At 38.6% G+C, this 15128-nt stretch overlaps 1 protein-coding gene across 9 annotated transcripts in view; it reads right to left on the bottom strand.

Moving 5' to 3' along the window:
* The window catches only part of LOC105484426 (dynamin 3), a 564467-nt gene that overhangs the window by 326529 nt on the left and 222810 nt on the right, over positions 1 to 15128 (bottom strand). For all 9 annotated transcript variants that reach the window (XM_071069595.1, XM_071069603.1, XM_071069594.1 and 6 more), the window contains exon 12: positions 4117 to 4187. In XM_071069595.1, coding sequence (XP_070925696.1) covers positions 4117 to 4187 — 71 coding nt within the window. The remainder of the gene's footprint in view (positions 1 to 4116; positions 4188 to 15128) is intronic.

Genomic DNA, 15128 nt, shown 5'->3' with positions numbered 1-15128 from the left:
CCTGTATTTCTACTTGACAACAATTTCAGTAACCAAGCAAGCATTTAATTCCTAAATTTGCATACAAGTCAAAAAAAGGATACCTAAGTTTTGATTCCACAAGAGTGAGAACATTCTCATGTAAGATTAGGAACTAGAAATAGTATTATAATAGAATATAATTATGCATTAGGGAAAAATAAACTAAGAATGTAAAGGAAAAGACTAAGATTGCCCTGGAATTTAGTGGCAAGGTTCAAATGCACTGCCTTTAGTAAAACGGCAACAGAGGAATTCCAGAGGATCAGGAAAAAGATATAACGAATCTCACAACCCATAGAATTTTCATGGTGCTCAAATAACAAGAACAGAAATCTGCACACTGTATCATTTCAACTGTGAGAAAACAGGTGTTGAGACCTACTGAGCAGATTGAAAAACAAACAGACCTTGGTCTGCTGCTTGCGGTGTATAGAGATATTACTCTAACGGCACATATCTATAGTCCCTCTTTCTCTTTAACCATTGGACTGCATAAATCCTAGTAACTCAGAAAGCAAATTGTGTCATGGAACAAATGAAGAAGAGCAGAGGAGTTTGAAATTTCACTTCCCAAAGCATTCCACTAACAAGCTTGCCTTTTTGTTCAAATGAGGATTACTGAGGACGAGGGGAAGTGAATGAAGGAATAATCGGGCCAGTTCTTATTTTCTTAAATAGCAAAAACTAGCTATATAATGTAAAAATATATGTAACTTAGGGTTTTTTTTTTTAAAGAAGAGAATGACAAATTAAAACCCTTACGTCAGAAGAAAAATTGACGTTTTATTCTGAAATGCTTAACTTTCAGACTCAGAAACTATATTATAGTTGAAAGAGCATTTAGAAGCCAGGAAATTCCAAGGCAAGCCTAGAGCAGTGCTTATTTGGACACATTACACATGGTACATATTTTACAGGCCATGTCTAACAAATAACTAGAAGATGGAAAAAAAAAAGTGTCACATATTAAACGTGGCAACATAAATTCTATAACAGAAAGAATTTTGAGATGTCCTGAATGCTACTCTGAAACTAAATATTTTATTAATCCAATTTTAGCAATCCATTTTCATTTTTTAAAAAATTAGAACAAAAAGTCATCCCAGTTGAAAAAAATTACATGTGTAAAGTACTATGTACATCACCATCCTATAAATCTGGGAGGCAGTTCCTTCTTTCTTGGCAACTCTCTAAAAATCTCATGAAACAAATGCTTGTTTTCTTCAACCCCAGACCTTAATTTTCTGTCTTTGGAACTTAAAAATACTTACATAATTGTCTTCAAATATGGCTTGACTTTTCTTCCTTGATGGAAACAGCATTCTTGCCAACTTTAAAATTTATAGCTACAGCCATATTTTCTTAATTTTTAAAAGCACAAAAAATACCACAACTCCTCAAAGTGATTTTGAAATGAACATTTCTTCATCTTCATAATCACCCCATGTCACCCCATGTCAATTCCAAGTCGACATACAAATGGAAAAGACATTTATCTCTGAGTCTCAGAGCAAAATATCACATTTAGAGATAATGATATTAGCAACTAAAAAACATTCCAGTGACAATCATACTTAAGTCACTATAACTTAATCACAAAGTAAAATGGTACATCTAGTAATCAAATGTGAGTGTATATGTGTGTGTGTGCATGCGTGCATGTGTGTTGAGAGACAGTGAGAGACAGGGAGGATCTCTCACTTTTATAGACTACACCACAGTTTTTTTTTTTAAAGGATTTCCACATAACTTCATTAATTTGATCTTCTGACAATCCTGAAAGGTATACAAGACAAGGATTATTATTCCATTTGATACATCAGTAAACAGATAGAGAAAGGCTAAGTGCCTTGCCAAAACCCAAAGCTCATCAGTGGCATATCCTGGAAAAATAACCTGGATTTTGACTCCCAGATCCGTCCTTTAAAGAAGGTTTAAGTGTGCAATTTAAATTAGATGACAAATGTGTAGAGTTGCTGGATTTCTAAAGCAGTTTTAACTATGCTTCTTTTTTCTCCCCAATATCATAAAGATTCATAGTCTATCTTACTGCTGGAAAAGTAGGACCAGACACCTGGATTACAGAGAGTCTACATCAAAAGATTGTGTCTGAAAGTCTTAAATTTGAAAAATCGCATGCCCTTGAAAACCTATAAATCAATATAATCAATATAAAACTGTAGTTCAACAGCTTCTAAGACAGCAAATATGGAAATTTATTAGAAAAGAAACTCTAGCTCATTTATCATAGAAAAAAGTTTCAAGAAGATTATAAAGGTGAAATTTAAATTGAAGCATGGGTTATATAATATGTTTAAACTTGAACTTTTCTAAATGGATTATGACTTTTTCTACATTTTCCCCCTCTAATTGTGGTACCACAACAAGGCAGCATCCTTTTCACTCTTAAGTTATTGTGTCAATTTTACGTCGGTATCTGCTACATTTTTGTAAGAACCTAACTGGCATTTGTAATCCATGAAAATCAACATTAAAGGCAGAATTCCTGTTATTTTAAATGTCTCAAGGATTTGTTTGTCTTTTAAACTCCTCAGAGAAGCAGTGAGGAAAATAATGTGTCAGTTTAAATTTTTACATGTGTGTCTCTATGTTTTTCAATTACTAGGCAAGCTCCTAAAAGGCAAAAAGTTCTTTTCTTTTTCTACATTCCGCCCCCCACCCACCATAGAAACTAGAGTAGAGCTTGGTACAGGCTCCCTAGAGTTCATTGACTGTGGAGGAAACCTGGAAAAAATTCTCAGATCCCCTTTCCAGACCGAGGGATAAGGATGCACGTTACAGTCTAGGTGAATCTGCAGAAGGAAGTGAACAGAGCACATGGTGAGAGTCATGGGGCTAAAAGAGAGGGGGGCAAGTCTGTGCAAAATTCTGGTGCAGCAAATACCTATCAAGAAGGGGTGTGGGCAGGGTGGCTGCAAAGACAACTAGGCTAGGGCACATATTTATGGTTGGGTTCTAACAATATTACACATATGCCACAGACAGAAAATGGTGGAATAAATCTTATATACCATTCACTAGTAATAGCCATTGGATGCAAAATATATTTACACAATTGGCTAGGACATCACAACCACAGCCAAGTTTAGGATGAGATAATTTTCTGTTGGATAATTGGGCCTGTTCTCCCTAAAATATGCCTATAAATTCCTCAGGCCACTGTTTTGTTTAGGTCACAGGGTCTGCATATCCATTTCTTCTAAGTCAGAATGTAATAAAACAAATTAATTTGACATTCTGCCATTTTTTTTATCTGTCTCTGTTCTTGAATACTCAGTTTAAGTAAAAGTACATAGGCTCTTTTGTTTTACATTTTACATAAAATAAGCTATATTTTATACACAAAGTTGGAACCACTTAAATGCAAAAATATATTTTAGAGGTAGTATCAAGATTATTTAAATCAAATGAAAACGAGTTTCACTAATGGGCAGGAAAAGATAGTGCATTCAAGGTCTTAAAAATGTCACACAGTGAATAGCCAGTCCTGAGTAACTAACCATAATGTTTGCATGATAATGTATTCGAAAAATGGCAATATTTGTATACACACTTTATAGAAAATAAAATGTTCATCCCGACAGATTACATCTAATTTCACAAAGGAAAGTTAAAAAAAAAAAAAAAAAAAAAAAAAAAAAAAAAAAAAAACAGGCCTCTAGATTCTGACTTAGAAAAGTTGAAATAGCTTGCATCCTGTAAATTACACATGCTATTTCAAATTGATGTGAAAAACTGTTCCCCTCAAAATTTTAAACATGCATTAATTACTGTTTTTCTATAGGAGGTCAAGTACAAACTGCAGAACATCATCCAAAAATGATGAGATGATAAGTATGTAAGACATACATGACTTCATATGCTGCATAATAGAGCCAACTACTTTACTGAGAGAATACTAAATATCCCTGCCCTATGACCATGGAGCTCAGACTTCCTAAGTAGGTAAACTGAGAGTTAATCTTGGCACAGATTGTATTCTCAAAGGTGGTGAAACTGTAGTAAAAATTCACAATGTGTGTTTGAGACAAACCAACAGGAGGAATGCATGTGACAATCAAGTGTTTCACGTACTTTGCGAAGCCAATGAAGTCTTCATGGTTGGTGTTGATGTAAGAGACTTGAATGTCAATCAATAGCAATACCTATAAGTCAAAGAGAAACACTTCAGTGAAAGCCCATCTAAAAATTATCAAACATTAAATTCAGTAATTGCCCACCAATTAATTACCTTCATATAATTTTTTTAAGGATACTTCAATTAGAATGAAATGAACCTTAACTTTTCTTTATTAGACTCATAATTTTACACTCTAAATTCATAAGTTAAAAATCTACTCTAGAAAAGTAAATCTGAGTAGCACATAAAGAGAGAAGCATTATAACTTATAGGCATACACTATTTGCTACCTTAGTACAGAATCTAGAATTATTTGATTTCTCTAAAATGTAGGCATAGTGTTCAAAGGAAGGACAAGCACAAATAAGATGTGTGGCAGGAGGGCCCATGAGGGGTGCTCCGAGCTTACTCTTCCTGTAGACATCATATATTAGCTACAAATTTGTAATTCACTTCTTGTTTTCTCTCTCCTTTTCTATCTTTAGCAGCTTAAAGAACCATCTCAAGACGCTTTACACATTTCAGGAGAAGCATTTGATCAGCTAACTCAAAAAGTCAATATACAAATAAATCATTGAATCCAAACATCAATCAGAAGCTGGGCATAGTGGTGTGTGCCTATAGTCCCAGCTACTCTGGAGGTTGAGGTGAGAGAATCACTTGAGCCCGGGAGTTCAAAGCTGCAGTGAGTCATCATCAGGCCTGTGAACAGCCACTGCATTTCAGTCTGGACAACATAGCAAGACCCCATCTCATAACAATAATAATAATAATAATAATAATAATAATAATAATAGTAGTTGGTGGTTGGTAAGATGGCTGAATAGGAACAGCTCCAGTATGCAGCTCCCAGTGAGATCAACAGAAAAGCAGGTGATTTCTGTATTTCCAACTGAGGTACATGGCTCATCTCATTGGGACTGGTTAGACAGTGGGTATAGCCCATGGAGGATGAGCTGAAGCAGGGTGGGGCACCGCCTCACCCAGGAAACTTATGGGGTCGGCGAACTCCCTCCCCTAGCCAAGGGAAGCCATGACTGACTGTGCCATGAGGAACGGTACATTCTGGCCCAGATACTACACTTTTCCCATGGTCTTCTCAATCTGCAGACCAGGAGATTCCCTTGGGTACCTACATCACCAGGGCCTAGGGTTTTCAAGCACAAAACTGGGCAGCCATTTTGGTAGACACTGAGCTAGATGCAGAAGTTTTTTTTCCATACCCCAGTGGCACCTGGAATGCCAGCAAGATAGAACCGTTCACTCCCCTGGAAAGGGGGCTGAAGTCAAGGAGCTAAGTGGTCTAGGTCAGCGGATCCCACCCCCAAGAAGCCCAGCAAGCTAAGATCCACTGGCTTGAAATTCTCGCTGCCATCACAGCAGTCTGAAGTCGACCTGGGATGCTACAGCTTGGTGGGGGGAGGGACATCCGCCATTACTGAGGCTTGAGTAGGCGGTTTTCCCATCACAGTGTAATCAAACCTGCTGGGAAGTTTGAACTGTGCAGAGCCAACCACAGCTCAACAAAGCTGCTGCAGTCAGACTGCCTCTCTAGATTCCTCCTCTCTGGGCAGGGCATCTCTGAAAGAAAGGCAGCAGCCCCAGCCAGGGGCTTATAGATAAAACCCCCATCTTCCTGGGACAGAGCACCTGGGGGAAGGGGTGGCTGTGGGTGCAGCTTCAGCAGACTTAAATGTTCCTGCATGCCACCCCTGAAGAGAACGTCAGATCTCCCAGCACAGCGCCCAAGCTCTGCTAAAGGACAGACTGCCTCCTCAAGTGGGTCCCTGACTTCTGTGCCTCCTGACTGGCAGACAGGGATCAACAGACACCTCATACAGGAGACCTCCAGCTGGCATCTGGTGGGAGCCCCTCTGGGACGAAGCTTCCAGAGGAAGGAACAGGCAGCAAGTTTTACTGTTCTGCAGCCTCTGCTGGTGATACCCAGGCAAACAGGGTCTGGAGTGGACCTCCAGCAAACTCCAGCAGACCTGCAGCAGAGGGGCCTGCCTGTTAGAAGGAAAACTAACAAACAGAAAGGAATAGCATCAACATCAAAAAAAGGGTGTCCACACAGAAACCCCATCTGAAGGTTACCAACATCAAAGACCAAAGGTAGATAAATCCACAAAGATGAGGAAAAATCAGTGCAAAAAGACTGAAAATTCCAAAAACCAGAATGCCTCTTATCTTCCGAAGGATCACAACTCCTCTCCAGCAAGGAAACAACACTGGATGAATAATGAGTATGATGAATTGACAGAAGTAGGCTTCACAAGGTGGGTAATGACAAACTCCTCTGAGTTAAAGGAGCATGTTCTAACCCAGTGCAAGGAAGCTAACAATCTTGAAAAAATATTAGAGAAATTGCTAACTAGAATAACCAGTTTAGAGAAAAACATAAATGACCTGATGGAGCTGAGAAACAGCACAAGAACTTCGTGAAGCATACACAAGTATCGATAGACAAATCAACTAAGTGGAAAAAGGATATCAGAGATTGAAGATCAACTTAATGAAATAAAGTGTGAAAACAAAATTACAGAAAAAGGAATGAAAAGGAAAGAACAAAGCCTCCAAGAAATATGGGACTATGTGAAAAGACCAAACCTACGTTTGATTGGTGTACCTGAAAGTGACAGGGAGAATGGAACCAAGTTGGAAAACACTCTACAGGATATTATCCAGGAGAACTACTCCAACTTAGCAAGACAGGCCACATTCAAATTCAGGAAATACAGAGAACACCACAAAGGTACTCCTCAAGAAGAGCAACCCCAAGACACATAATCATCAGATTCACCAACATTGAAATGAAGGAAAAAATGTTAAGGGCAGCAAGAGAGAAAGGCCAGGTTACCCACAAAGGGAAGCCCATCAGACTAACAGCGGAAATCTCTGCAGGAACTCTACAAGCCAGAAGAGAGGGAGAGCCAATATTCCACATTCTTAAATTTCAACCCAGAATTTCATATCCAGCCAAACTAAGCTTCATAAGTGAAGGAGAAATAAAATCCTTTACAGACTAGCAAAAGGTAGGAGATTTTGTCACTACCAGGTTTGCCTTACAAGAGCTCCTGAAGGAAGCACTAATTATGGAGAGGAAAAACCAGTACCAGCCACTGCAAAAACATACCAAATGGTGGAAAACATCAACACTATAAACACTATGAAGAAACTGCATCAACTAATGGGCAAAATAATCAGCTAGCATCATAATGACAAGATCAAATTCACACATAACAATATTAACCTTAATTGTAAATGGGCTAAATGCCCCCAATTAAAAGATACAGCCTGGCAAATTGAATAAAGAGTCAAGACCCATCAGTGTGCTGTATTCAGGAAACCCATCTCATGTGCAAAGACACACATAGGCTCAAAATAAAGGAATGAAGGAAGATTTACCAAGCAAATGGAAAGCAAAAAAAAAAAAAAAAAAAAAAAAGCAGGGTTGCAATCCTAGTCGCTGATAAAACCTGCTTTAAACCAACAAAGACCCAGCCCGGAGCAGTGGCTCATGCCTTTAATCCCAGCACTTTGGGAGGTGGAGCGGGGCAAATCACAAGGTTAGGAGATTGAGAACATCCTGGCTAACATGATGAAACCCTATCTCTATTAAAAATACAAAAAATTAGCCAGGTGTGATGGCGGGTGCCTGTAGTCCCAGCTACTCAGGAGGCTGAGGCAGGAGAATGGCATGGACCCAAGAGGAGCTTGCTGTGAGCCGAGATCGCACCACTGCACTCCAGCCTGGGTGACAGAGCAAGACTCCGTCTAAAACAACAACAACAACAACAAAAAAAAACCAACAAAGACCCCCAAAACAAGAAGGGCATTACATAATGGTAAAGGGATCAATGCAACAAAAAGAGCTAACTATCCTAAATATATATGCGCCCAATAGAGGAGCATCCAGATTCATAATGCAAGTTCTTAGATACCTACAAAGAGATTTAGACTTTCACACAATAATACTGGGAGACTCTAGCACCCCACCGTTGATATTAGACAGATCAACAAGACAGAAGGTTAACACACATATCCAGGACTTAAACTCAGCTCTGTACCAAGCAGACCTAATAGACATCTACAGAACTCTCCATCCCAAATCAACAGAATATACATTCTTCTCAGCACCACATCACACTTATTCCAAAATTGACCACATAAATACACTCCTCAGCAAATGCAAAAGAATAGAAATCATAACAGTCTCTCAGACCACAGTGCAATCAAATTAGAACTCAGGATTAAGAAACTCAAAACCGCACAACTACATGGAAACTGAACAACCTGCTACTGAATGACTACTGGGTAAATAACAAAATTAAGGCAGAAAGAAATAAGTTCTTTGAAACCAATGAGAACGAAGACACAATGTACCAGAATCTCTGGACACAGTTAAACCAGTTCTTAGAGGGAAATTTATAGCACTAAATGCTGACAGGAGAAAGCAGGAAAGATCTAAAATCGACACCCTTATATCACAACTAAAAGAACAATAGAAGCAAGAGCAAACAAACGTAAAAGCTAACAGAAGACAAGAAATAACTAAGATCAGATCAGAACTGAAGGAGATAGAGATACAAAAACCCCTTCAAAAAAAATCAGTGAATCCAGGAGCTGTTTTTTTGAAAAGATTAACAAAATAGACAGACTGCTAGTCAGATTAGTAAAGAAGAAAAGAGAAAAATCAAATAGACACAATAGAAAATGATAAAGGGGATATCACCTTTGACAGAAAAGAAATACAAACTACCATCAGAGAATACTATAAACACCTCTACGCAAATAAACTAGAAAATCTAGAAAAGAATGGATAAATTCCTGGATACATACACCCTCCCAAAACTAAACCAGGACGAAGTCAAATCCCTGAATAGAGCAATAACAAGTTCTGAAATTGAGGCAGTAATTAACAGCCTACCAACCAAAAAATGCCGAGAACAAGCCACATTCACAGCTGAATTCTACGATAGGCACAAAGAGGAGCTGGTACCATTCCTTCTGAAACTATTCCAAACAATAGAAAAAAAGAGAATCCGCCCTAACTCATTTTATGATGCCAACATCATCCTGATACCAAAACCTGGCAGAGACACACACAAAAGAGAAAATTTCAGGCCAATATCCCGATGAACATCAATGTAAAAATCCTCAATAAAATACTGGCAAACCGAATCCAGCGGCGCATCAAAAAGCTTATCCACCACGATCAAGTCGGCTTCATCCCTGAGATTCAAGGCTTGTTCAACATATGCAAATCAATAAATGTAATCCATCACATAAAGAGAACCAATGACATAAACCACATGATTATCTCAATAGATGGAAAAAAGCCTTCAATAAAATTCAACATTCCTTCATGCTAAAAACTCTCAATAAACTAGGTATTAATGGAACATATCTCAAAATAATAAGAGTTATTTATGACAGACTCACAGCCAATATCATACTGAATGGGCAAAACCTGGAAGCATTCCCTTTGCAAACTGGCACAAGACAAGGATCCCCTCTCTGCCCATTCCTATTCACCATAGTATTGGAAGTTTTGGCCAGGGCAATCAGGCAAGAGAAAGAAATAAAGCATATTTAAATAAAAAGAGAGGAAGTTAAATTGTCTCTGTTTGCAGATGACTTGACTGTATATTTAGAAAACCCCATCATCTCAGCCTGAAATTTCCTTAAGCTGATAAGCAACTTCAGCAAAGTCTCAGGATACAATATCAATGTGCAAAAATCACAAGTATTCCTATACACCAATAAGAGACAAACAGAGAGTCAAATCATGAGTGAACTCCCATTCACAATTGCTACAAGGAGAATAAAATACCTAGGAATACAACTTACAAGGGATGTGAAGGATCTCTCCAAAGAGAACTACAAACCATTGCTCAAGAAAATAAAAGAGGACACAAACAATTGGAAAAAACATTCCTTGCTCAGGGATAGGAAGAATCAATATTGAGAAAATGGCAATACTGCCCAGAGTAATTTATAGGTTCAATGCTATCCCCATCAAGCTACCAATGACTTTCTTCATAGATTTAGAAAAAACTAGTTTAAATTTCATATGGAAACAAAAAAGAGTCTGTATAGTCAAGACAATCCTAAGCAAAAAGAAGAAAGCTGGAGGCATCACGCTGCCTGACTTCAAATTATACTACAAGGCTACAGTAACCAAAACAGCATGGTACTGGCACCAAAACAGATATATAGACCAATGGAACAGAACAGAGGCCTCAGAAATAATGCCACACATCTACAACCATCTGATCTTTGACAAATCTGACAAAAACAAGCAACGGGGAAAGGATTCCCTATTTAATAAATGGTGCTGGGAAAACTGGCTAGCCATATGTAGAAAACTGAAACTGGACCCCTTCCTTACACCTTATACAAAAATTAACCCAAGATGGATTAAAAACTTAAACGTAACACCTAAAAGCATAAAAATCCTAGAAGAAAACCTAGGCAATACCATTCAGGACATAGGCATGGGCAAAGACTTCATGACGAAAATACCAAAAGCAACGGCAACAAAAGCCAAAATTGACATAGGATCTAATTAAACTAAAGAGCTTCTGCATAGCAAAAGAAACTATCATCAGAGTGAACAGGCAACCTACAGAATGGGAGAAAATTTTTGCAATCTACTCATCTGACAAAGGGCTAATATCCAGAATCTACAAAGTATGTATACAAGTATACAAGAAAAAGCAAAAAAAAAAAAAAATCAAAAAGTGGGCGAAGGATATGAACAGACACTTCTCAAAAGAAGACATTTATGCAGCCAAAAAACATATGAAAAAAATCTCATCATCACTGGTCTTTAAAGAAATGCAAATCAAAACCACAGTGAGATACCATCTCACACTAGTTAGAATAGAAATCATTAAAAAGTTAGGAAACAACAGATGCTGGAGAGGATGTGGAGAAATAGGAATGCTTTTACACTGTTGGTGGGAGTGTAAATTGGTTAATCCATTGTGGAAGACAGTGTGGCAATTCCTCAATGACTTAGAACCAGAAATACCATTTGACCCATCTATACCATCACTGGGTACATAACCAAAGGATTATACATTATTCTACTATAAAGACACATGCACACATATGTTTATTGCAGCACTGTTCACAATAGCAAAGACTTGGAACCAACCCAAATGCCCATCAATGATACACTGGATAAAGAAAATGTGGCTCATATACAGCATGGAATACTATGCAGCCATAAAAAAGGATGAGTTCATGTCGTTTGCAGGAACATGGATGAAGCTGGAAACCATCATTCTCAGCAAAATATTACAAGGACACAAAACCAAACACTGCGTGTTCTCACTCATAAGTGCAAGTTGAACAATGAGAACACATGGACACAGGGAAGGGAGCATCACACACCAGGGCCTGTTGGGGGGTGGGGGGCTAGGGGAGGGAGAGCATTAGGAGAAATACCTAATGTACATGACAGGTTGATGGGTGCAGCTAACCACCATGGCATGCGTATACCTATGTAACAAACTTGCACATTCTGCACATGTATCCCAGATCTTAAAGTATAATAAATTTAAATAATAATAATAATGTCAGATCCCTGCTAAAATGTCACTCATCAGAGGGATCTTCCTGCCCATTCTATTTAAACTAGCACGCTGGTTACTCTCTATTGTGTTACCCTGCCTTCTTTTCTTTTGCAGCACTAACACTAGCTAACGTGGCAAGTTTTTACAAATTTCTTATATAGACCTCATCTGTTGTATCCACTGCTACGTCCCCAGTGCCTAGAACAGTGCCTGAAACATCATGAGAATTAAATGAAGATTTGTAATGGAGTAAACTGGATACATGTCCCAGGCAACATGAAAATATTCTAAATATAAGATACTTATAATCTCTAAGTCAGAGACTTGGGAGGTCCCTCTCTAGAAAATAGCATTCAATGGGGAGACGAGGAGGCCTCCTAAAGTGCTGGGATTACAGGCATGAGCCACCATGCCCAGCCAAGAACAGTTAACTTTCCAGGGAGTGATTTATTCCCATATATAGATATATAATTAGTATGTGGCCACTTGTTCTTGTTTTGTACTCAGTACCCAGTGCTATGGGCTTGGAGGCTTTGTTTTTGTGGCCAATCTCAACCAGTCATCTGACCAAATCCTGCTGAGAGTCACAAGGGGACCTGCCAAAAAGATTTAAAAGATCACTTCAAATCCCACTACCAAAAATAAAGCCAAGGGATGGGGGTTATTGGGTCAATAACATCATACTTGTATGAAAAAAAATCATATAGTCAGATAGAGTTTTGTTTCACATCTTGAAGAAAACTGAAACATTAGGAAGCGTGATCATTATTGGATTAGTTGTAGTTTTGCCTCTCTTCTCCCAACAATAAAGCCAGATTCTGTTAAATTGTATATTCCAAATCCATTTGGCCAAAAGCTTGTACCAACAAACTGTAATATTTGAACACAAATAAATTGTTGCCACTGTAAGGAGCAAAATATCTTCATAATCCTCAGCATCGCCAAAGGTTGTCCTGAATATCTTTTGGACATTCACACACATTAACTTGGACCGTAGTACGGGGGAAAAAAAGTGGAAAAAAAATAAAAGCTATGGCTGTTCTCATTATATTCCTGGAAACTGGGAGTCTGTGTTCACTCTAGGAAAAGAGCCAGGTCGCATGTGGGGGATAAAAAGAAAAATAGTCCATTTTTTCTCCTCGTTTTTTCACTTTCTCAGAGTTTCTCACTGCCTTTTTCACCCACAGTTATTGAATATTTAGTTGAAGCAAAGTAAAGCTGCCCCGGTAGCAGGAGTTGCCCAGAAAGTCCACCGCTTCCACATGCAATGACACGTATGGAAGCACCAAGACTAACGGCTGGCACACTCAGACACTCAAAACACCTTTGTTTAAGAAAAAGCTACAGACAGATTTATGGCTTTCCATATTTTTAATTGTGAAGATTTTTTTTCCACAAAGCTTCCAGAGCAGAAGTTGGTAGTAACTCTACTTTTTAAAGAAAGAAAGAAAACGGCAAGAATGCCCCAGAGCTGTTCAGGCACGGAGACCTGAGGATATGGGTCACTCTGTCTAACTGGATACTTTAAAAGTACCACATGGCCCCAGGCAGAGCAGAGTCTGGAATTCAAATGTGAGATCTATCCAGAATGACATGTCCACACTACCAAAACCAGGCACGTTTCTGCCATGCCACACAGGTCCATATATTAGAGGTGACCACTACTAGCTGTGACAGGAACTTGATAACTGTTGGACCAGACCATCTGAGATTGTGACTCAGTAGGGAGATGCCTGTCCCATCCCTTATGTCCCACTTGGGGAATAAATTAATCACTGTAACTGAGTTGCAGATTGAAAACAATTTCCCTTGAAATCAGAAAAGGCAATTCTTCCTCGAATCTATCACGTGTCATAGCTCTTTGGGAACAATAACAAAAACAAAAACAACTAAAATTAATTAAGAACTAAGAACTAAGACAGATACATATGTATATTTTTTTATTATACTATAAGTTCTAGGGTACATGTGCACAATGTGCAGGTTTGTTACATATGTACATATATGTATATTAAGACAGGGTCTCGCTCTGTCACCTAGGCTGGAGTGCAGTGGCGCAACCATGGCTCACTGCAGCCTAAATCCCCGGGCTCACATGATCCTTCCACCTCAGCCTCTGAGTAGCTGTGACTACTGGTAGTGCAGGCCACCATGCCCAGCTAATTGTTTAATTTTTTGTAGAGACAGGGTTTCACCATGTTTCCCAGGCAGGTCTCGAACTCCTGACCTCAAGCAATCTGCCTGCTTGGCCTCCCAAAGTGCTGGGATTACAGGTGTAAGCCACTATGCCTGGTCTTGCATTTTGATTACTTCTTCCATCTTCACAAAATGGCTGTGAGTTAACTACCACTATTGTCTCACTTTAAGATGAGAAAATTGAAGTGTAAAGATGTCAAATAACTTGTCACAAGTTACACAAAATGTTAACAACAGAGCTTGAATTCAAAATCAGGTAGTCTGAGCCCAGAACCCACAATCTTAACAACACTGTGATGTTTGAACATGCCATTTTGCTAAAACAAAAACTCTGAAATATGAAGAAGCTAACAACTGACATAGATATGATTAGAAATATTTAAAATGGTTTAAATAATTATCCTATATTTTCTCCAATATTATTTTGACAGAGGATCCCAAAGAGTTAAGTAGGATTTATTATCATTTGAATATTATAGATGAAAGACACTAAATTAAAACAGTTAGCTTATTTACTTAAGGTCAAGAGTACAGCTGATTCCTAAGATTTTACGGTTTCTCAGCCCAGGAGGGGCCAAGACACCAGACATTAGGGAGAACCTCTGGCCCTGGGGCTCCATATCTGGCTCTAGGCTTGACTTCACTGACTCAGGAGTTAATACTGATTTGTTCATCTCAACTGAAACACAAAGCCTGTTTTCTCCTCTTTTGGCTATTTCAGCTATTCAAGAGTGTGAAAGTTGATAAACAAGTGAAAACTATAAATAGTGATTAACTTTCAAAACACAATGATAAAAAGTAGTGACAATGAATCCACAGTTCAAGCAGAGAAAAGGTGGATACTGGAATCACTCACGAATGTCCCAACCTGCTGGGTCTCCATCCCTCTGTCCCCTTTCTCCTCCACCTGCTCCTCTTCCTGACACACACGCTATGTGTTGTGTGTGTCTCTCCCTGTAGTTTGTTCCTCTCTCTTTTATTTTGTCTTCTTCCTTTTCCCTATTTCTCCCTCACCTCCTTCCCACTCATTTGAGAATCACAAAATCCGGTAATACTAACTTACACAGGCTTTCAGAGAGCATATAGACCAATATATTAATGCTGTACATGAGAAAACAACAGTCCAAAGAAGTGATTTACACAAGAACATGATGTTATTTTGTGGAGAGCACATGGCCTAAGTC

This window comes from Macaca nemestrina, chromosome 1 (assembly GCF_043159975.1).
Source record: "Macaca nemestrina isolate mMacNem1 chromosome 1, mMacNem.hap1, whole genome shotgun sequence".
Classification (NCBI taxonomy): domain Eukaryota; kingdom Metazoa; phylum Chordata; class Mammalia; order Primates; family Cercopithecidae; genus Macaca; species Macaca nemestrina.
Note: the sequence above shows the minus strand (reverse complement) of the source record. Positions and strands in the feature narration are given on the sequence as shown.